Source organism: Clavelina lepadiformis, chromosome 5, assembly GCF_947623445.1.
Source record: "Clavelina lepadiformis chromosome 5, kaClaLepa1.1, whole genome shotgun sequence".
NCBI lineage: Eukaryota > Metazoa > Chordata > Ascidiacea > Aplousobranchia > Clavelinidae > Clavelina > Clavelina lepadiformis.
Genome location: NC_135244.1, coordinates 21,028,080 through 21,051,607, shown reverse-complemented (window position 1 = coordinate 21,051,607; position 23,528 = coordinate 21,028,080). Strand labels below are relative to the sequence as shown.

The window sequence follows — 23,528 nt, the reverse complement described above, 5'->3', positions numbered from 1 at the left end:
GTTTTCTAGTAATTAACGATTGAAAATGTGTGTGCGGGGTCGGCCACACCTAGTTTTTTAGTAAACTCGCGAGCCTGGTTAGGATAGGGTTAAGCTGCCGGCAAACAATTTATTGTCGGACGTTTTCAAACGACTGCGCTTCGTGTCACTTAATTATATCGTTATTTCTTTGTGACATGTTATAACTTATAGCTTATAACATAAGCCACATGTAGTATAATGAAGTATCAGTGAATCTAATGTCATTGCCCAATAGATATTCGACATAAACTCGCCGATGAGTCGTTATCGATTACCAAACAACTTTTTTATTTATTTTTATTTTTGATATCGTATTGCCCTAATATGGAACTATTCACTAAGAAATAGATTATGCATTACATTTGCGGCTTTTTTCGGTTCGTTGATTGAGCATATTGCACGTTGATTCTGCTAGTATTGCAACTAGTTCACATAGTAATAGTTAGTTAGCGTAATGGTGTAGTTACTATAGTAATAGAATATTAATTAGTCTATCTTGTATTGGGAACGAAGGAAAATGACGGCAGGAGAAATGGCGGTACTGGCAAGTTACGGAAATCAGTGTTTCCTTTCCAAACTGTAAAATATATGATTTTAAAACCCAAACCTTCTACATTTTTTAGGGGATCACGTCAATTGACCGTGAACAAACTCACCGGCGACAATTGGTCGTGGTTAACTGACCGGCGACACAAATCAACCGCTACGTATTTTATTTTAATTATTTACGCAAATTAGCATTGTTGTTTATTCAAAATATATGATTTAAGGTCAGTTGGTTCTAGGTAAATTTACGTCACGGTCAGTTGTCCCCTGGTCAGTTGTCCCCGGTGAGTTTGTTCGCAGTTATATTCCCACGGTTAATTGTCGTGGAACCATTTTTTAGGTCTAGTATACGTAAGTGCACAACCAGAGGGTACCTTTGTACACTAGACCCTAACTACTCAAATCATGACGTCATCTGGTTGTGCGCTTTTACTTTACGCTAGACCCGGTATTTGTGCAAGCAAAATAACGTTTCTTGGTTTTGTGCTTGCCACAACCAAGCTTAAATATAGGCTTGCTTATACACGTTTGAATTATACATGAGCCATATTGGTGAAAGATAGCCCACATTTTACTATTTTAAAAACTCTATTGCCGGTGCTGTAGGATTGCGATTTAAAGGTACCTGTATATGTATCATACATCATGGATTTGTTTAGTGCTGTTGTTGCTTTTTCATGGCTGGTATATTTCTGGGAAACCTACTTGTCAAAACGACAGGTTAGTCGGTAATATTTGTTTCTTATCATGTATAAGTTAAATGTTTCTTGTTGAATTTAAAAAAGAAGCGTGGGAATTGGTGAAAACAATCTTTAAATAATGTGGAAAGTTAATAAACTTTCAAGTATAAAACTGGTTAGGCACAAAACGGCTGAAGTATGTATCGCCTTATGTTTAGAGTTTTTTGGCTGGATTAACGAAGCATAACGATCATGGTATTCTCATAATTGTTGCACCAGCGCTGAAAATAAAATTTGCGGAAAGCTGGTGATATATTCTGTATATAACGTCTTGGAACGATTTGTAACTTCGCATATTTATGTCAGGATAACATCTACCATCAAGTCAAAGAAGTTCCAACAGAATTGAAATTCGTCATTGATGAGAAGACCTTTACCAAATCACGCACTTATGCTATTATATATTATTACTATTGTTAATGTTGGAATACTTTCTTTACTGGAATTCTGTTTTGTATTAAGTAAGGAAAAAGACAACTTTCTGGTATTTGGGAAAGTAGCGTTATAGAGCAAACAAAATTGTTTTTAACTAGATCGCAAGATTGTAAGCTCATCTTCACTTTAAACTTAACTTTTGCTGCGTAGTTTGTTTGGTCTCACTAATGCAGGCATTCTAATTTATTGCGTGATAATTCCTTAGCTAAAATTGTTTTAATAATTATGTTAATTTATTGCTGTTATTACTTTGCTCTGCAACCACAACAAATTGAAAAAATATTTTAGTTGGCACTTCATCTGTTCATCTCCTGAATAAAATTTCATCTAATTTTTTTTCTGAGTGAAATCTGTCCGAGCCAATTGTTACTGACAGAAAACATAACGATCTTATCTTGGGTCACACTGGGCCATGAACACACAGACGCAGGGAAACAAATTATGCTTTCAACTCATTTCCAAGTGTCACAACTCACAATACTGCGACAATAAGGATATGTGTATGACATCATAATCTATTTTTTTGAAACAAACTCATTTATAGAGCAAACATACCGCATTGTTACATCATACAAAGTATTTTGTCAAATCTACTGCTGCTGTTGCTAGTATCGCTATTTGCTTAAACATTACCATCCTGGTCCATGTAGTGGTGTATATTAAATATTATTGGTTCAAAAGCTCAATATTGCCATAATTCTGTTTAGCAAAGAATTGACTTATTTTAATATAAAGCTGATATCAGAGCTTATAACCTTATAATTTTATGCAGGGTCAAATCCATGAAACGTCATACAGGGTCAGTTACAAGCAAAATTTATTTTAACAAAACCAACATGTACGGAGAAGTGTCGACCGTTACTGATAAAAAATGAACGCATGTCAAAAACTTTAATTTATTAACCGCACTTTCACCTGGTTTTGCTTTACAAGCTGGAGCATCAGATATTCGAGAAACGAGTGATGTCACAAGAAGTCGCATGCAATCCGTGGAGTTGCAAACAAGTTTCTAAATAATTAAAATTGAATCATGTTGGCACTTTACATGTTAGGAAAGTATATTTTATCATGGACGGCCTTTTGCAAACAAAAACACTTTCAATTTAAACTCTTCAACATTGACTCATAACATAAGGTTACTCACTACATGTTAACCCTCATACAATTTTTAATTTTTTTCAAAAGTTAAAACTTGACGATGCATGATGATGCAAAGAAATAAGTGATGCATGCAAAACTTTATTTAAATTACCTCCTTTTGAACCACTTTTATCAAAAAATCTTTGGATAAATTTTCCAGTTGAATCAGATGAAACAAATCGCTGAAGTTTTTTTGTCTTTCATCGAATTCAAAAAGTGCCCAAGCAACTACCCTCCTGTACGGCTGTACTTTTCCTCATCGATCCTGAATCCCGAATCCTGAAATGAAATCAAGGCCGGGGTGATATCATATTTCAGTTTCAGGAAATTTCAATTTCACAATGCAAAATTTCTCGAAATTTAACTAATTTACCGCAGTGTAAAAATTCTAACATGAAAGTGTGGATTAGAATTAGCTTCTTGCAATTACCGCATTTTACACAACGATTTAAGATAACCAACCCACTGTTTTATCGCATTAAAGTGTTGTTTTGTGTTTAAATTGTTTTAAATTGTTTTATCGCATTAAAGTGTTGGCTGTTTCATCCCTCAAATGCATTAAAGCACTGATAACGATCACGTCACTTCTTACTTGCATTCTCTAGTTTTGCACTCAGCAAATGACGATTAACATGTGTTATTCACCATAGTAGCATTCGCTTGTTAATCGCAAACACAGTTAAGCACCGAGCCCAGCAATGTCACGTAAGAACGCTGCAGGGCTCCACGCTTATCTATGTTTGCGATTAACAAGCGAATGCTACTATGATGAATAACGCATGTTAGTCGTCACTTGCTGAGTGCAAAACTGCATTGCTTTTAGCAATACATTGCACCAAAATACTACTAGTAGCAAGCGATGTTGTGACATTTTATTTAGAACTTCCATCTGTTGTAAATTACTATACATTGGTTGTTTACATTTAAAAAAAGCCTTAAAATTGGTGGCATCAATCATAAATCTTATAACATACTGAATGCCGTATATTATATATTTGTACATGAACCTTCGAGCATCTATTCAAACTTAAGTAGAGAAATTTCTTCGTTACTCGTTACTGAAAACAGCTTTTAAAATTCACGAAATAAGAAGCTCTCCTTTTTTCAAAATCTGGTCTTAAAGTATGACCCAATATATTTTAAAACCTGATGCCTCTGATAGAAATACTCACAAAGATTTTCACAGGCAGATTTTCACAGGCCGCCGTGCGTAATTACACAGTAATGTGCAAATTTAGACTAATTCAACCTTTGAATCAACCGTAAGTGCGGCACTGAGGCTCAGGAAAAGCAGTTATTGAATACAACTTTGCCAAAGTCTGGATAGTATTAGTAGCCTACACACTCGGGTCAAACACCAGGTATCAGCCGGTTTTATATGGTTCCACTTCTACTCGAGACAAATAGTTGACCAATATTCGTAACTAAGCAATATTCTGCTCACATCAAATTCTAAAATATTCCGAAAATCGCCGCCATCTTTAAAATGGAGCAATAATGCTGAGTCATGATTGCAGAATGGACTGCATTTTACTCTTCATCAAGTGGTCGAAGTTAATAATATGTGGCCTACACCTAAGTTGAAAATGTAATTGATTTATCATTTGATGTTTGCGAAGATAAAAATGCTTTCCAAACTCCAAACATGAAGCAGCATTAATTATCATTACGACAGTCATCATACAATTGAGAATTAATTGAGATATCATGTTTTGTAGCAATAACTAATTAAACTATTCAAAAACACAACAAGAAGATTGTTGCAAATATGACGACTTACCATTGATATCATGAAAACTATCAACCAAGCATATATAAAAAAGTAATCGCCACCAATTTCAATGACGAAAATAATAAGAGCAGTCAGCGGCATCATTATTGCCTGCGATACCAATGTCCTCTTCAGGGTGTCTTTGAAGAATAATCCAAGTGTCTAAAATAAGATGTAAAATGTGAATAGTACATCAAGGCTTCGTAAAGATGAAAATTACAAGTATAAAGTCAAACATTGAAGAGTGATTTATTGAACGTTACATCTTAGTTACTGTAGCTTATTGTATGATTATATCAGGAATTTTTATGAAACTAACACAGACCATTTTGTTGAAGCCATAACTCTCTTCGATAACAAATGTGTAGTAAATGGACCAAGGGAGACCAAGAACAAGGGTTATTATTATGGATCCGAGAAAAGTGAAGACAATTGACTGAGTTTTCTGCAACAACAAACTTTAATTTTAATTCCACATCAATCTTACGAGAATTAAAGACGTAGCGCAAATTGAAAAACATGAAACATAGACAAGCGGTAAGGAGAAAATACCTCATACTCTTCATTCAAGCCGAACTTGGCAGTGAGTAAACCCGACAGCATCCACAACAGAGGCAAGCCATTGAGGCAGAGAAATAGCTGAATTCAATGAGACAAAGGATTTTGTGAAACTGATACTAAAACATAACCATCATGTATAAATTATTGGTAATGAAAGTTATAGCTACACATAAACAAGTGTTAAAGAATATCAGAAATAAAATAAATTTTTGTATTAAATTTAATTTTACCATTATATTCACTTACTGTGGTTTCTATCTATGAGTATAAACTATGCCAGAATCCATATCTACTCTTATCAATAGCATAAGTGCGTGATTTGGTAAAGGTCTTCTCATCAATGACGAATTTCAATTCTGTTGGAACTTCTTTGACTTGATGGTAGATGTTATCCTGACATAAATATGCGAAGTTACAAATCGTTCCAAGACGTTATATACAGAATATATCACCAGCTTTCCGCAAATTTTATTTTCAGCGCTGGTGCAACAATTATGAGAATACCATGATCGTTATGCTTCGTTAATCCAGTCAAAAAACTCTAAACATAAGGCGATACATACTTCAGCCGTTTTGTGCCTAACCAGTTTTATACTTGAAAGTTTATTAACTTTCCACATTATTTAATGATTGTTTTCACCAATTCTCACGCTTCTTTTTTAAATTCAACAAGAAACATTTAACTTATACATGATAAGAAACAAATATTACCGACTAACCTGTCGTTTTGACAAGTAGGTTTCCCAGAAATATACCAGCCATGAAAAAGCAACAACAGCACTAAACAAATCCATGATGTATGATACATATACAGGTACCTTTAAATCGCAATCCTACAGCACCAGAAATAGAGTTTTTAAAATAGTAAAATGTGGGCTATCTTTCACCAATATGGCTCATGTATAATTCAAACGTGTATAAGCAAGCCTATATTTAAGCTTGGTTGTGGCAAGTACAAAACCAAGAAACGTTATTTTGCTTGCACAAATACCGGGTCTAGCGTAAAAGCGCACAACCAGATGACGTCATGATTTGAGTAGCTAGTGTCTAGTGTACAAAGGTACCCTCTGGTTGTGCACATACGTATACTAGACCTAAAAAATGTAGAAGGTTTGGGTGTTAAATTCATATATTTTACAGTTTGGAAAGGAAACACTGATTTCCGTAACTTGCCAAGACTGCCATTACTCCTGCCGTCATTTTCCGTCGTCCCCAATACAAGATAGACTAATTAATATTCTATTACTATAGTAACTACACTGTTACGCTAACTATTACTATGTGAACTAGTTGCAATACTAGCAGAACGAATATATGCTCGAACAACGTGCAATATGCACAATCAACGAACCGAAAAAAGCCGCAAATGTAATGCATAATCTATTTCTTAGTGAATAGTTCCATATTAGGGCAATACGATATCAAAAATTTAAAAAAATAAAAAAGTTGTTTGTTAATCGATAACGACTCATCGGCGAGTTTATGTCGAATATGTATTGGGCAATGACATTAGATTCACTGATACTTCATTATACTACATGGGGCTTATAAGCTATAAGTTATAACACGTCACAAAGAATTAACGATACAATTAAGTGACACGAAGCGCAGTCGTTAGAAAACGTCCGACAAGAAATTGTTTGCCGGCAGCTTAAAGAAGGGATAAGTCATGACATTTGATAAGAAATTTACATTATGGAAATTAAATTTTATGCTTTACTCTTGACTTTCATTTCTTCATCCCTGTATTCGTCATGCTTGACATACTATGATAGCATGACAATAATGACGTCCTGATTCTAGAGTTTCAGCATTTCAGTTCCAGTGTTTCTATGAAAGGCATTTTTTCGCACTCAAGCAAGGACGATTTCACAATTAACATTGTTTCTTGACGTCATGCATTCCAGCCAACTGGAATCCGGCAAAATATCCGTTCATTCCACACAAAGCAAGTTCGCCTCAAAACGCAGAGTAAAGAGAAGATTTAAAGAGAGAGAAATTTTAAAATCTGCCGCATTCCATTCCAGGCGGATTGTGTTTTCTGCTGATTGTCTTGGGGCGATCTAGATCATCTAGTTTGGTCTTTTGACTCCTTAGCATGCGCATTGTTGAGGGCAGAACGAGTGTAGCAGGTCAACTAAGATAGCTAGGCGGTTTGTTGAAGGTCATTGTCTTTTTAAGCTTAGACTATGTTTCAAGCGTATGTTTCCCATTTCCGTGGGATGGAAAATTTTTTGAAATAAGCGAGATGTTGTGCCTCGGCTTTAACACTAGAACGTCTCTGCTTTAAAGGTAAGTATGTTTTTTCATTCTTGTCCTAAAATGAAAACGAAACATGTTTTGGTTTTCATGATCCACGTCAAAATGATAACTACGACCATTGAAAATTGTTATTGTAAAACTTATTTAACGTCGGTATGATGATAAAAACAGCAATTCTAACAAAACACATTACTCCCCCATAAACATTATGCTTATGAAAAATGAAACTAACTTTTTCATAAAGTCATCATGATTGTACCGGTAGATCATTTAATAGTGATAAATTACGTAATTTAAAGTTAGGACAGTGATAAATCATCATCGTTTTTAAACTGTATTTTAATGTTTGATTTGATTAATTATTATTTTCATAATTTACAGGCTGGTGTGCTCGTTGTTAACAGCGAATTCATACTGACTGGGATACTCAAACAGAAAGTGTTTTGTAACTTGAGGTCATTGTGACGAAACTGTACCTTGTCGATGACCCATTTAGTCGATGTCTTGGGGACATGCTGGTGCAGGCCCCTGTGGGCGCCCCACCTGGTAGACCCAACGCTGTTTGAACGTAGATGAAGGTGACAAAGGAGATCAGATACAAAATTATTGTCTAATTCTTGCAAATGGTTTCGTTTGAAATATTTATTTACGATCTACTTAATTCTAAGTGCAATATACATAAAATAAGTAATGTATTTATGTACACTGTCATTTTGTTAAACACTTTAATTAAACACGAAAAGTGAGGCCGAAAAGAAACACTTAAATGGTTACATGTTTAAATCGCACATGTTTATTCTGTTTTGTGTTTAAATGTTGTAGGTGTTCACTAACTAGGTGTTTATTATAATATAATATAATATAATTACTTATATTTTTACACACCGCTCACTTAGGCAACTCTTAAGGGAAGTCCCAGGGCATTGTCGTCACGCTTAGCTAAGCGATGTCACGCAATGTTGCTACAAATGCAAATTCGATTAATGCTTTAGCTATGAATACAATTTCTAACTAAGTCTATTTTCGTTTTCATTTTTGAACGCTAAGCTTACTTCACAACATTGTCGGCATTCCTCTTATTATCTTCCTACTGTAGCGTTTAACTACTACCATGGTGTTAATGCTCAAAGTTTGGTGTTTTAAGCTGATATTGCTTTGCTGTAGGCTTATGCCCTTGTATGTTGCTGTTTCCCTTATTAAAGATATCATAACATTTTCTAACGCAGACAGAGCAGCTTGTTGACGACACGACACGACACGACACGATGAACCGTAACTAGGATCAACCGTAACTAGTAACTATTCAACCGTAACTAGGATCCACGTCACGAAATCTGTGCTTCCTCCCCCGCAACAGATGTACCAGATCATCGATGTGGTGGAGGAGTTTGTGCCCGGAAGATGCCAAAGGGCTTGAATCTTCATGATTTAGTTACTGTGGCATCGGAAGTAGACAAGAGATGTTGTGCCTCGGCTTTAACACTAGAACGTCTCTGCTTTAAAGGTAAGTGTGTTTTCATTCTTGTCCTAAAATGAAAACGAAACATGTTTTGGTTTTCACGATCCAGGTCAAAATGATAACTACGACCATTGAAAATTGTTATTGTAAAACTTATTTAACGTTGGTATGATGATAAAAACAGCAATTCTAACAAAACACATTACTCCCCCATAAACATTATGCTTATGGAAAATGAAACTAACTTTTTCATAAAGTCATCATGATTGTACCGGTAGATCATTTAATAGTGATAAATTACGTAATTTATAGTTAGGACAGTGATAAATCATCATCGTTTTTAAAATGTATTTTAAGGTTTGATTTGATTAATTATTTTCATAATTTACAGGCTGGTGTGCCCGTTGTTAACAGCGAATTCATACTGACTGGGATACTCAAACAGAAAGTGTTTTGTAACTTGAGGTCATTGTGACGACACTGTACCTTGTCGATGACCTATTTAGTCGATGTCTTGGGGACATGCTGGTGCAGGCCCCTGTGGGCGCCCCACCTGGTGGACCCAACGCTGTTTGAATGTAGATGAAGGTGACAAAGGAGATCAGATACAAAAATATTGTCTAATTCTTGCAAATGGTTTCGTTTGAAATATTTGTTTACGATCTGCTTAATTCTAAGTGCAATATACATAAAATAAGTAATGTATTTATGTACACTGTCATTTTGTTAAACACTTTAATTAAACACGAAAAGTGAGGCCGAAAAGAAACACCTAAAATGGTTACATGTTTAAATCGCACATGTTTATTCTGTTTTGTGTTTAAATGTTGTAGGTGTTTACGACACGACGACACGACGACACGACGACACGACGACACGACGACACGACGACACGACGACACCCTGCTTATAAAGCACAATGCATCAATTGTGGAATCCTGAAGACGAGACCGGAGTTTTGTAACAAAGAGTCCACAAACACTGAATGCTCTTTCTGCTTCCACAGAAGTGGGCTGAATAGTAAGCCCCAAACTGGATTATCACTTTTGAAACGTTTAAATTCCATCTCTTAAATATATTCACTTCAAACTAGGTTGTAGTCAAAGCTTTTCAACTGACACTTCACAGACTTTACCTTGCCATGAGAATGCATCAATAATATTAATTTTTTAATAATTTTGTTAAACAAAATCAGCGGCCTACAGAGGTTGTCACCAGAGAGCGCGAAAGAACTGCGTTTTTTTCACTTCGCCCGAGGCGGCCTAAGCCAAAAGTGATGTTTACAGGTATCTTACTCATAACTTACCACAATGTAAATATAATTCTTAATACAATTTTCATTAACATGGCAACTGCATTTTTATTGCCGAAATTTGGACCCATTTATTTTGTTAATTCTACTAACAGGTGTGATTGATGAAGTTGGCAAAAACATCGTCAAAGAGCTGGGTGGTCACATGACTGATGACATGCATGAATGCACACACCTGGTCACTGAGTTACAGAGTCAACTTGTTTTAGCTTGAACTTGTTTTAAATGTACGAATGTGTACTATTTCATCAAACCTGCTAAAATGCGAATTGCATAACTTCATAAATTGCAGCAGCACTTCTCAGCCATAAACAATATACTTTGTATGTCACTTTGATGCGGGGTCGAAATGACCCCTGTTACGCACTCCCGGGATATTTAAGGAAAATCATTTTTTCTTGTCAAGTAAAATTTTAGAGACTATTTTCTCACCAAGTAAAGTCAAGCAAATCCAGGAGTTGCCAATATGTGTCAAGCAATCATGAGTAGCAGCGTTTGGGTCATTCTGACATCTGTCATGCATTCTAGTGTTAATCTCCAAAAGGTGTCGAATAAGACAAATTCTACTGTATTTTATGAACATAGAAACATTATATTTTGTGCGAAATGTAGTATAAGAAAATATTCAATTAAATTTAAGACAATTAAGAAACTGTATAGCAACTTAATCCAATGCATTTCTTTAGCCATTGCAGTTCAGGTAAAGTTTGTGTGTTAGTTTTTACGTAATTTTTGTTATTTTAATAAAAGGATAAGCTACAACTATTTTCAATAGCTTGAATGAGTGTATTAGTGGATGATTTATTTAGAGCACAAAACACTTAAATAATTAAAAGTTATTGTAACAAAGTTACTGTCATTGAAGGTAAAATCAAAAAGCCAAGCTACAATTTCAGCTGGCAAGAAACAAACACCGCCAAGGAACTCAAAAAAACAATTGGTAATTAGAATAACTGTTTTTCAGCCTTGATCAAGTTATAGGAGCTAAATACATTTTTTGTAATGTTTCTGCTATAGTTTCAGATGTAGTTATGTGAAAGTCTGCACTGCAGTTGTTGTGTTTACTTGTTCTTGTAGTAGAATCTGCTGATGATTCTGATCAGGAAGAAGACACCAGTAATAAACAGCATGATTATGCTTCCTGGAAAAAAAGGGAGGTGAGAAATTTATGAAAGTTGGCGACACCTTTCATATCTTCTATATCATGTCCATGCAACTCTTTGCATTTGAATATTTTACTGAGACCTGAAAATATCTGTAACTTTATGCAGAACAAGTTGGTTGGTGTCATCGATCACTTGAAAAATGCTTTAAAAGAAGAAAAAGCAAAGGTTTATGTAACTGAGAGGAATCTGCGTGATGAAGTGTTACAGCATATGAATCATCAAGTGGTGAATATTGAAAGGAAGGTTACGCACTCCCGGGGTATTTAAGGAAAATGCATTTTTGTTATAAGGTAAAATTTTAGAGACTATTTTCTCACCAAGTAAAGTCAAGCAAATCCAGCAGTTGCCAATATGTGTCAAGCAATCATGAGTAGCAGCGTTTGTGTCATTCTGACATCTGTTATGCATTCTAGTGTTAATCTCCAAAAGGTGTCGAATAAGACAAATTCTACTGTATTTTATGAACATAGAAACATTATATTTTGTGCGAAATGTAGTATAAGAAAATATTCAATTAAATTTAAGACAATTAAGAAACCGTATAGCAACTTAATCCAATGCATTTCTTTAGCCATTGCATCTTTTCCATAAAGAGAGTCTGCACAAATGAAACAGACATGGGTTTGACAGACAGAGTTACAACAGACAGAGTTACACAGTGTGTGTTTGATGCAGAAATGCTGCAAATGCTCACCTGCGTAGTTGATGCAAAACTGCTCGAAACTGTTGGAAATTATACATTATACATTATACAATTTATTTTAGCATTAACCTTATTAATAAAATAACAAATTACACCTGGACATCATACACTTCAACAGCAGTAATTTCGCACTTTGTAACAGTCAAAAGTTATAATTAACCAATTTAATACATTATCCGTGCATGTAAAGGCATTTGCTTTATAATAAAAACCGGTTAGCATTGATAGCATCAATCATCAATAGCGTTACACGTTTGATACTTATCATAACTAGGAACTTGCAGAGATAATTATTCCACAAACGTCACAATCTTTTTTTAGGAGCTTGACTGATGGGTCTCGTGTCTTCGCTCGTGCACGATTTTGAAAATCGTAAAACGGCTGGAAGGCAGAGATGCGAACTTTACAGAACCTAAATAGTCTTTCACGAAATTCGCTTGCGCGTTCTTGAATTTGACTGTCTCTCTTGCTATAACAACCGATTGTAAAAGGTAGGTGTACTGTAATCGGTTATTTTTGCCACAATTAACAAAATCAAAGATAAACCAGGAATAGATTTTAAATACTGGATCCTCCAGATGTAACTTCAATGCAACGAAACCCAGGAACACTTCGGCAACAAAATTGAGCCATTACACTGACGTCATTAATTAGTGGAGGCGGCGCACATATGGGAAGTGATCAAAAACACTTAACCAAAGTACAGAACACATATATATTGTCCGCAAAAATATTGTACACGGAGAACGTGGCGGATAGAATGTTTCACTATTTTATTTTGCTTTGACTTCCTTTAAGGATTGATAGATTTAAAACTTTTTCTTTCTAGTCTTTTAAGAAGAAAAGACGTGAAAATAACATTACTTTTTACAGTGTTTCGATATTTTAACAATTATATAATTAATAGCTTGCAGTGGCACAAACTTTATTTTGCTTAGTGCAAATTGATGTCTATTTTGTGGTTGCGAATAGGGAAGTCCCACAAGCAAAACTGAGGTTTCAGCAGTTTTGGAAGTTTGATGATTTAGAATTTTAGAGTAAGACCAAATATTGTTGGATAAGGAGTGGCAGTTTGCCGAAAGGGGAAGTCGGGGCATCCTACAAATTTTTTAGTGGGAATCCATGTATGTATGTTATTGTACGATCCGCCATGGTGGAATGTGTGGCAGCTGCACCCAGCAGATTCGTCAAAGTTCATTCGTCAAATATTTCACTCATAATACCTATTGATAATTAATTAATGAATCAAAAAAGAAATGTGGGTTGTTTCAACGCTAATTTACCATAAATAAACAAAGAATAGCGGCTTCGTTTCATACCATGAAGCCAAATTTTGTGTACACGGTTTCTCGTCGAAGACTTCCGTAGTTTCCACTCAGACACATTGATGATAATCGTGCGTGCAGGTGCCAGACTCTCCTCTATGGTTTGGTGGAAACACCATTATAAGGACTATTCTGCTTTTGTTGTCTACTGACGTGACAAATACATTTATGGCTATGTGGCGAAATAATGTTTCGCACTATTGTTTGTTTGTTTTTCATGCATCTTCCCACGCTTTTGTTTTCCTTAGTTATCAGTTAACTTTTATTATGTTTGTTATTTCTCTTGATGATCTGATTTGATTGATTTCGCTTGTCCACTGTTGTTTTTCACGTTGTTTATACCGCCTCAAGTGTTTCGATGTGGTCTAGTGCAGATTCATACGTGTCCTGTTTTCGGTGGTCTCCCGCATGGGCTTCAGGCGGTAGAGGTGAGCTGGCGAGAAAAAGGTGGCTTTCTACCATTTTATTGTAAAACGTGTGCACTGTAAGTCAAGCCCCAAAAGCGGAATGGAGTGCTTTTAATCTGATATCGACATACAATCTCACTACTTTAAAAGAGGCTTGTTGGCTTTGAGTGGGCCGTGAAAGCGGTGGAGAAGGTTGTGGATGCGTTGATGATATTTCCTCTTTCAATTCCATTCCTATCGAAAGTGAATCCATGATTCTTTCAGACAATTGTCTGCAGTCGGTCATAAACTTTTTCGTGAAATCTAACTTCCCAGGACATATATCTTCAGGAAGCTTTTCAGGATGATTGAAAACAGAGTTTCCATCAAAACTGAACGCCTCCTTAACATCACATGGGTGGTCCCCATCAACTTCTTCATCAAAAAATTATTCATTTTAATGCATTTCTGCTCTAACTTCAAAACGTACAATTTTTATGTTTCATTGAGGCATGAAGTTAATATGTCTATGTTTTGATGCATTGTTGTGATGTGTTTTGGCTTCAGTGTTGTAATTCTATGATGTCTATGTTCCAAATATGCAGCAATAGGCAAGCGACGACTTCTATGTCAACTTAACATTTATGCAATCTTGGCCTTAGGGTTATTCTAACTGAGATGAAGTAATCTAGAAGTCACCTGTGAAATAAAACGACTTTCACAACAATATTATAGTGCCAGAAGTGGTATTTGAATCCATTGGTAGTTAATCGCGGGTCCTGTTTATTCTGGGAATCGGAAATTATCATCCTTGGAATCTAAAATAGCCCTACTTAAGGACCAATGTTTCCCTTATGTGTTTATTCTTATGCAGTTCCGTGTTATACTTTTGGAGGACACTTTACCCTGACTCTGTTTTGCCACACAAATATTTCGTTGGCATAATTCACTGGTCCAAATTTCCGATAAGTTTTTACCAAGTAGGCCTAATGCTGTACTTTTGACCTAGTACTGTACTAAACGTTTTTGCAGAAGTTACAAAAATTGCTACAAAAGTTTTTGCAGATCTGTTTTTACATCAATTAACCTTCCATCAGAGATGTTTTCTAGTACATATTTCTTATTTCGACTGACTTCAATGACTATAAGACTTGTGCATTTTGCTTAAAAGCATAGTTTTGCAGAGGTTATTTAAATGCAGATGTAGAGCTTCTGTCTTAACTTATGTTATGTTAACTGAATTTACCTGTTGAATTAATTATTATCTGACTCTATTGTTGCCTGTGGTTAGAAAACTCTAACCTCTTTTCAGCCGAAAGCTATTAATATCACAACAGATATAGTTTACAAGAAAAGGTTTTTATTGTAGGTGCTGTACACTTTCTCAATATTACGCATAATCAAGAACATAGTAATACCACTGCTAGTAAGATGTCTATTGAGCTGCAAACATCATGACCAGCGTAGTAAACTCATATGACTCTCTCTGTATCTCTCCGTCTGTCTCTGTCTCTCCGAGTTCGTCGGTAATAGTGCGAGCTTATGGGAAGAAAATGGGGAAGCTGCGAGCTTATGGGAAGCTATGGGATTGAAAATCTTCGAAAAGAAAAACGCAGCATTTCAGAACATGTGCAGTGAGGAAAACAAAGGCATTTGTAATAAAGATTTCTTATCAGCACAGGTGCTGAAAACAACCTGGGAACAACCCAACGTACTAAAAGGAGTTTTCACATGAAGTTATTTAGAGTAGGTTTCCAAATATCAAACGACAGTTGAAGTGTTATCAAAAGACAAGTTCATAAACTTCAATCAATAGCTAGAAAGTACTTTTCCAAAAAATGATATAATGGCATTAAAAATGCCACCCAGGCCACTACAGTTTTATAATCTACATAACATGACAAGCTATATAAAACTGTTATAGAATTGGAAATTTCACATAAAAAACTTGCTAAAGTACAACTGCAAGCAATGGAAAAACAAATTTACATAAGCCCACTTTATAATTATAATCACCTTTTAAAAACAACATATTGCATTAATATGTACAAATAACACCCAAAATTGGCACATTGCATTTTGAACATTTTCGTGCTTGCATGAATTATTTTAAAAATATGAACTTTAAATCAAAAAGCAAGACATAACGTAGGAATGTTGGGGAGTGGACGAAAATTTTGCAGCAACCACGGCTGACTCGTATGGTAATCATATTTTATTGATTCCGGGGTAAAGGAAGATTTTCTTGCATAGAATGGGTATGACTTCAGTCATTTGCTCATATAGAAGATAGGAAAGGTGTTGCCAACTTTTTTGAATTTCTTACCTCCTTTTTTTTCCAGGAAGCTTCATCATGCTCTTTATCACTACTGTCGTCTTCCTGATCTGAATTGTCAGCAGATTCTTTATCCTAAAGACAGCAGTCCCTTACTGAGTCCAAGCCGCCATTTTGTTTTTGAGGAAAACATTTTTTCAATTGTCCATAGCATACTTAATGACAAATTTTACTTCGGTTGTCATTGCAGAGAATATCACTGCGTGCATTGTTTCTGTAATCGTAAACCATGTTTCTGTAAGTCGTATTTCAATACAAAACATTGCAGATATAAATGAGGAGATAAGACTAAGTTTTAAAAAGATGCCCATGTACCTGGGTGTTGCTGATTGTGACGCAGTGTCTCGATGCATTTTCCGAGTGTTAACAAGGACGTGTTAATTTTTCCAGCCTCCTTCAACCTCTCGCCATAACCGTCGGTCTTTCCCCATCGTTCAGAGCTGGCCAAGTCACAAAATGTGAATCTAAAAGAAGTTATCGAACAGTTACGTTTTTCCAGCATTTTACCTGTTGCTGGATTGCTGGACAATAATGAGATACTTACTGTGTAACTCTGGCTTGCTGAGGTTTGTCTGTTTCTTTTATGCCGACTGTCTTAATTGTAAAGATGCAATGGCTAAAGAAATGCATTGGATTAAGTTGCCATATAGTTTCTTAAATCTTAAATTTAGATGAATATTTTCTTATATACTGTATACTACATTTCGCAAAAATATAATCTTTTCCAAAATTGTTTCTATGTTAATAAATTCGTCTTATTCGACACCTTTTCGAGATTAACACTAGAATGCATGACAGATGTCAGAATGACCCAAACGCTGCTACTCATGATTGCTTGACACATATTGGCAACTCTTGGATTTGCTTGACTTTACTTGGTGAGAAAATAGTCTCTGTTTAATTTTACTTGACAAGAAAAAATGATTTTCCTTAAGTATCCCGGGAGTGCGTAACAGGGGTCATTTCGACCCCGCAGCAAAGTGACATAGAAAATATATTGTTTCTGGTTGTGCCTGTGAAGTGTTGCTGCAATTTATGGAGTTATAATATTCGCATTCACGCAATTCAACATGTTCATTCACGCAATTAATAGACTCGAAAACTGTGTTTATCACTTGAGTTCTATCTTGTCGTAGATTACTTAACAATTAATGCTCACAGTTACATATAGTATAGGTTAATTTCATGACAGTAAGAATAATAAGATAAACGAAACACGTCTTAGGGATGAAAGAAACTGCTGGAAAAATCGAACTGTCAAATTACTTCAATGTACAATAAATTAAACAACCTAAGCAAACATTAGGATGCACATACTTCTGCAGCTAGCAATAAGAATCTGACAAATCGACGACTTAAAGAAAACTGAATAAGGCCAGTTCTACTGCATATCAATAAAAAGGCAAGTGAAGTCAAGGACATGTTCTATAACATTTTACCTTCTGCTTGAGTTGTGGTTTAGTTTAGTTTCAGCAATGTGTAAGTTGTTGCGACCGATGCTAAGTAATTTTAAAACTTCTTCACGTGAACTGACCTAAAGACAACAAGACATTTAAAAACATATAAATCTATTGCCGATCAAGTATATTAACAGTAAAGTTTAAAACTAGAACCGAAAAATATACCACCTGAATTTCTCTGAGGCCTTTCACAAATGGCAACTTTTTGTCCTCAGCTAATCCGAGAATTATCCTCTTTTTGCTTTTGTCTTTCGGCAATGGCTCCAGTATATTATAAATATGATCATAGTATATTTCAACGAAAGACACGAACATGACATATCTGAAATCAAAACATCAACTTCACTTTACCTTAGTTTGGATATCGGCAACTTATGCCGAAACGTTTAGAATTAGCGTTTGTTATGTATTTGTTTGTACCTCACTGGTCCCTTGGCACTGATATCCACATAACTATCATCGGCAACATTTTGTGCAAAATCCATAAAGGACCGCCTAACAAAAATAATGTTAATATTACAGAGTATTGATTACATTGATTGATTGAGTACTTTGCTTTGAACGATGCATGTATGGGAACTAGATTCAAATGAATGCCAGAGAAAATGGGTTGAGATGCGATGGTTGGTTATTAGTTATTACCTCCTTTTATTCCGTGAAATATCCCCAGCAAGGGAGTTGTCACCAGTAACTGTGCTATTAGCAGATGGACAGGTGGTAGCCTCGCTACTTTGCGATGACTTGATTGACGGTTCTAGACTGTCCTGGACTCGGTATGAATGTGACTGTGTTAATAGCAGTACAACGTTAATGAAACAATTCAAAATGCAATAAGTAAAAAGATTACATCTTGCATCATTGCATTACTAGTGATAGCAAAGTACATCGCGCTATCGACTAGGTCTTATTTTAAAGGTAGGGCTTATATTAGGAGAAATACGGAAGGACCTGAAATCTTACACAATTATACTCTACATATATATGTTAACATGCAAATTTGTAACATACATGGTTGGGATACATATTACATGGATGCAAACAAAACATTAATTAAATATTAAACTATGTCATAACATTTAAATACAAAGAAAATATTACATCCTGAATTACATCTGCTAAAGCTAGTATTTTTTTTGTGTTTCCTCATCGGACACAACCACAACACTGTTCGTCATTCGCAACTGCAAGTTGGATTCCTGGAAAGTCAGAAAATCATTTAAAACCTTTCATAGAGGCAAAACATTATTATTGTTACAAAGTGCTGCCACTCCAGATGAGAATGAAAGTTTCATCAGCAAATGCTATTACCTTGATTAACTGTTGACCAATGCTGTTAAACACTACATCAGGGGTGACGAACCCGTTCGCTGTCGCGGGCCACTTCATTAGTTACAGCTGAGTAAGCGGGCCGCACAAACGCAAAATACGCACGCACGCACAAACGCAAAATTTAACCCTAAATTCCGGACATGTCCGGAATTTTCCGGACGGTATGGCAACCCTACCTATATGCCTTGCATGTATGGGCGTTTGTCAAATCGCTTGGTGGGCCGCACAAAATTGTTTGGCGGGCCGCAGGTTCGTCACCTCTGCACTACACCAACAGCTCGAGGAATGACACCTTCATTGCCAGGAGATCCTTGAATTGTGTATGTTTTGCCTGTTATAGAAGCATATGTTTAATAAGGTGGACAATGATTTTATAAGATTTGCTTCAAATGAGGATTGTTTGAATTTTATCATCATAGAGCATATGTGTCAAACTCCCGGCCCGCGGGCCACATCCGGCCCGCTTTACAATAAAACTTGGCCCGCGTAGTTATTTCATACATTGAACTATTTCCGGCCTGCGAGATCATTGTACAGTATAACTTACTTTTTTCAAGCAAAAAACAAGATTATATTAAACCGCACAATACAGTAGCACAGTAGTTGCCCCACCATACGATAGAATAAATAGATTTATTCTATCGCTTGTAACCTGGGATGCAACAGAAGAATTATTAAAAATAGCCCAGCTAAAACTGCTCTTATTTAGCAGCCTCAGTTTAATTTTGGCAAGTCTAATAGTACGGCACCTTTCAATATGGCCAAACGTTTTAATGCAATTTCTAATTTTAACTTTCAAATGCATGGTTTCATTTACATTTTTTGATGCAGGCTACCTGTAGGAGGCTACGCTCGTGTTTGACAGAATCTTATTACTGCATTTCTGCGTATGAGCTTATAGTTATATAGCGTGCCATACCGTAAGCTGCGTACATTCATTTTTTACATATTCATTGTATCGGTCTACTTTGTGCTCATATTTGAGAACGGATTCTTTAAACATCAAACAATGCAGCACAGACTTAATAGAATATTTTTTAATTCACGTTGTTCCAACTGATTGTGCGGCCCAATTTCCGTGAAATACACTGGTTTTCCCAAAGCCTTGTTTTCAATAATAAGCCTACTTCGTGGTAGGTAAGCTAAGGTAAGGTAATAATAAACCGAGCTTTAAACATCAAACACTTGGTGTTGTTTCATTGCCTGTTCCAATTCATGTACGTTCAGTCATTTATCATCCTTACGGCCCGCGGCGTTAAATAAGTTTTGAGATTTGGCCCCTGGTGCGATTGAGTTTGACACCCCTGTCATAGAGGATGAATGCTACCATACAAATAAACAAACACATTCTTAGAAGTAACAAAATGCTCATTTAATATCACTTACCAGAACTTGTAACGCCGTAAGTAAAAATTAATGAGTTCTGGCCACCGATAAAGTCTTGAACAATTTTTAGAGCAGTTAAATCAAAAAACTGTTTTTGACTGCAACATGATAGAGAAAGATTTTAAACATTTTTGTATTTTTAATTGGTTTTGATATCATGTTATATATGTCCAAGCATATATATCGGTACAGTAGTTAATTCTAGCAAATTCTCAGTGAACACCTGGGTATTTACATTTGAAATGCAATTTTCTATGAGTGTCTCACCTGGTATCCGGCGGAAATATTTTTGTAAAAGAAAATGACTGAATTTTGTCACCAACACCATGAACACTTGTTTTAAATTTCTTTGAATCTTTTGGTGCATGCAGCGTTCAAACATGCCCATCTTCTGACACTTCCATGCATTTCTATGATGATTTAAAAAACTATAAAAGCCGTTAAAAAGATACATGACAAAATAAACTGATATTGCTTTTGTTTTGCGCTTAACTAATACTCTTAATTCAATCCTCTACTTAACTGGATATGTTGTGTCCAATACAATTACTCACAGTTTGACACTAACCTGGTCTTCTCTTGCAAGAATTTCTTTCTTATTAAACGGCCTTATTCGTAAGTACACTTCCATGTACTGGGAATCGACAACGTTCTATAACAATTGAAGTCACGCTAATACAGTAAAAGAATATGGAATATTTCTACAAAGAAACATAGCAAAAGGTTTCTATTTGTAAAATGAAGTGCAAATGTGTAATGCATCCCATTTTATATACCTTTCTGAAAACTTCATTGGGAGTCACCAATCAATTCTGCTGACATCTTCTGCTGACAGGTTATATAAAATATACAGGTTATACAGGGTATATAAAACAACCTATAAGGTATAAAAAAAGTTAAAGTGAACACCACTTAAGAGAGTATCCTTGGTAATCGCAAAACCTAAACACGGGAAGGGCCGGACTTCAGAGTATGGCCGTTCTCAGCAAGATCTTGGGTGCACCAAACAACCAAAAATGGCTTGTATGCAATGAATAGAAGTGCAAACTTACAAACTTCAGTGGATGCATATGCAAAAGACCCTTTTCAAGTTACGGGCACCATAGTTTTGGACGACAAGATATTTATGATCACCTAGCGTCCTAGCCTATACTTAACCATGGAAATTGTCGATCCACTTTGATTCTTAGGTGAGTAGTATATGAATTCCTTTGCACAATAAAAAAATTTAAAATAGGTTAGTTAATGCTTAATTTACAGCGCTTTGAATCCTACGCACTGGACTTGTTCGATACTAAGTCATGTTACGTGGTTAGTGTACGATGCAGCGTAAAATGCATAAGAGCTTGTGTGGTACCTGCGGTGTGTTTGGATGTAACAATTCGATTTGTAGCCTATTTAGACTACTGCTATTTGGTTATTGTAAACTTTGTTAGACATGCCAAGCAAAATTATCCTACGTATTATCTTTTCTCTATTTTGTAAATAAATTCATGTATGTTGCATACCTGAACGAAATCTTTACAATGCGATGCCCAAAACGCTTGTAATTTAAAAAAGAATGGAAGTAGATAGACATTTTCCATTGCTAAGCCTATAAGAAATCGAAAAAATCTTGCCACCCAGACAATAACTCGGAAAGGGTTTATTACCTGAATATAGCTATGCCTAGGCTAGGCCTAATAATATAAGCCTATACACTATTTGATTTATTTAATCTTGAAATCGATTAAAAACTGAGTGCGCAAAAGTAAAATTACTAGACCACTACTAGACCATTAAATGCAAAATTATACATCTTAATTCTTAATACAGCCAATGACAAGACTGAAAGCTCATGAAAAGCAGTAGCTGATTGGGTGCGTCTTTATAGGTATATGCCAAACTCTGATGCAGTCTGGGACAAAGGTCCATCCCCTATTACATCTAACCTTTCTTTAATCTTTCCAGTCTGGCTTGCAAATACAGCACGCTCTGCAAAAACGCTTTAAATAGATTGACCGAGCCACCACGCCTTACTGCCTTGGGCCTAACCTGGTTAATTTGAATTTTCCACATTTTTGGTGGGTGTTCATGCAGAACGTTTTCGTGGGATTGTTGTGAGGATGGCGATGTTGATTCTTTTAGGTTGGCCTAAAGCCAAATGCTTTTGTGATAAATATATCAATTAATGTAATATAAAATTGTGTACGACATAGAGTTCTCGTCTATCGAATCAGCGAAGCATAACACTTTGTGACGTAATCGATTGCTTCTCTGTTACGTAGTGATAATTTGTCTTAGCTGCTATTTTTAAAACCTATACCGGAGCCGGAGCTGGAGCCAGAACCGGAGCCGCTGTTTAAAAGTTTATAGCTCCGGAGCTGGAGCTGGTGGATGAATGCTTGATAGCTCCGGAGCTGGAGCCGGAGCCTATGCTTTTTTGCAGTGGCTCCCCAGCCCTGCCTTTTACATAGCCCAGCCGATCTTAGTTTTACCATAAAATAGCTTTTTCCTTTGATATCCACCCACTTTTTGTGAAGTTTAATTATTGCCGATCTCTTTTCATCGTTGCCTTTTGGAGGAATGAGGAGCTGTGGTAAAAAGCGCTGGAACGTTTTTTCTGATGAGTTTGATTCAAAAATGTTCGAGGTCAGCGCCATCTTTTCTTCACTTGTTTTCAAAATCACTCATCGGTGTTTGACGTTTAACTTTCACATTCTTGCAAGAAAGTAATGGCGCCGCATGGGAGGCTTTAACGTGCATAGAACATCAAACCTCGAAATTACTGTATATTAGAAAACGCAGTGTTTTAATATAGCCAAGTGGGATCTTTAATTTTAATACTGGAAGCACTAAATTATATAACAAAGCCATCATATAATTGTTTTTTTTTGTCAAAGTAATGCTCATCATCAGAACATCTCTGATGGAAGGTTAGATGTTGTAAAAACAGATCGGCAAAATTTTTTTAGTAGCTCTAGTAACTTCTGCAAAAACGTTTAGTACAGTACTTGGTTAAAACTTATCCGAAATTTGGACCAGTGAATTATGCCAAAGAAATATTTGTGTGGCAAAACTGAGTAAGAGTCAGGGTAACGTTGTAGCGGCCGTTGTGTGTTTTGTTTGTTTGTCGCTGGATGGCGCTCTCCTCCAAAAGTAGAACACGGAACTGCAAAAGAATAAACATAAAAGGGAAACACTGATCCTTT

General features: G+C 35.8%; 2 protein-coding genes and 2 long non-coding RNA genes across 5 annotated transcripts; 2 read left to right on the top strand and 2 right to left on the bottom strand.

The window, feature by feature from the left end:
• Positions 1-2,741: 2,741 nt before the first annotated feature.
• LOC143459675 (CAAX prenyl protease 1 homolog) lies at positions 2,742-6,283 on the bottom strand. 2 transcript variants are annotated; one of them, XM_076956905.1, is made up of 6 exons: positions 5,934-6,283; positions 5,461-5,607; positions 5,206-5,330; positions 4,979-5,098; positions 4,663-4,815; positions 2,742-3,161 (listed from the first exon to the last, which is right to left on the bottom strand). In XM_076956905.1, exons 3-6 carry the CDS (start codon positions 5,254-5,256, stop codon positions 3,111-3,113), a joined length of 375 nt encoding a protein of 124 aa, XP_076813020.1. In that variant the 5' UTR covers positions 5,257-5,330; positions 5,461-5,607; positions 5,934-6,283; the 3' UTR covers positions 2,742-3,110. The 2 variants fall into 2 exon arrangements, with proteins under 2 accessions (XP_076813020.1, XP_076813019.1); XM_076956904.1 differs by having other exon boundaries at positions 5,206-5,292; positions 5,934-6,279.
• Positions 6,284-7,871: 1,588 nt separating this feature from the next.
• LOC143460580 (uncharacterized) lies at positions 7,872-9,746 on the top strand. The gene is made up of 3 exons (XR_013117907.1): positions 7,872-8,054; positions 8,703-8,980; positions 9,327-9,746. It is a non-coding gene; the product is annotated as an uncharacterized LOC143460580 (long non-coding RNA).
• Positions 9,747-10,211: 465 nt separating this feature from the next.
• Positions 10,212-13,086, top strand: LOC143459591 (uncharacterized). The gene is made up of 7 exons (XM_076956807.1): positions 10,212-10,221; positions 10,343-10,441; positions 11,113-11,187; positions 11,325-11,404; positions 11,519-11,672; positions 12,438-12,607; positions 12,695-13,086. The coding sequence occupies exons 1-6, from the start codon at positions 10,212-10,214 to the stop codon at positions 12,443-12,445; spliced, it is 426 nt and encodes a 141-aa protein (XP_076812922.1). The 3' UTR covers positions 12,446-12,607; positions 12,695-13,086.
• Positions 13,087-20,610: 7,524 nt separating this feature from the next.
• Positions 20,611-21,214, bottom strand: LOC143460937 (uncharacterized). Its single transcript, XR_013117973.1, has 3 exons — positions 21,114-21,214; positions 20,906-20,989; positions 20,611-20,747 (listed from the first exon to the last, which is right to left on the bottom strand). It is a non-coding gene; the product is annotated as an uncharacterized LOC143460937 (long non-coding RNA).
• Positions 21,215-23,528: the final 2,314 nt, after the last annotated feature.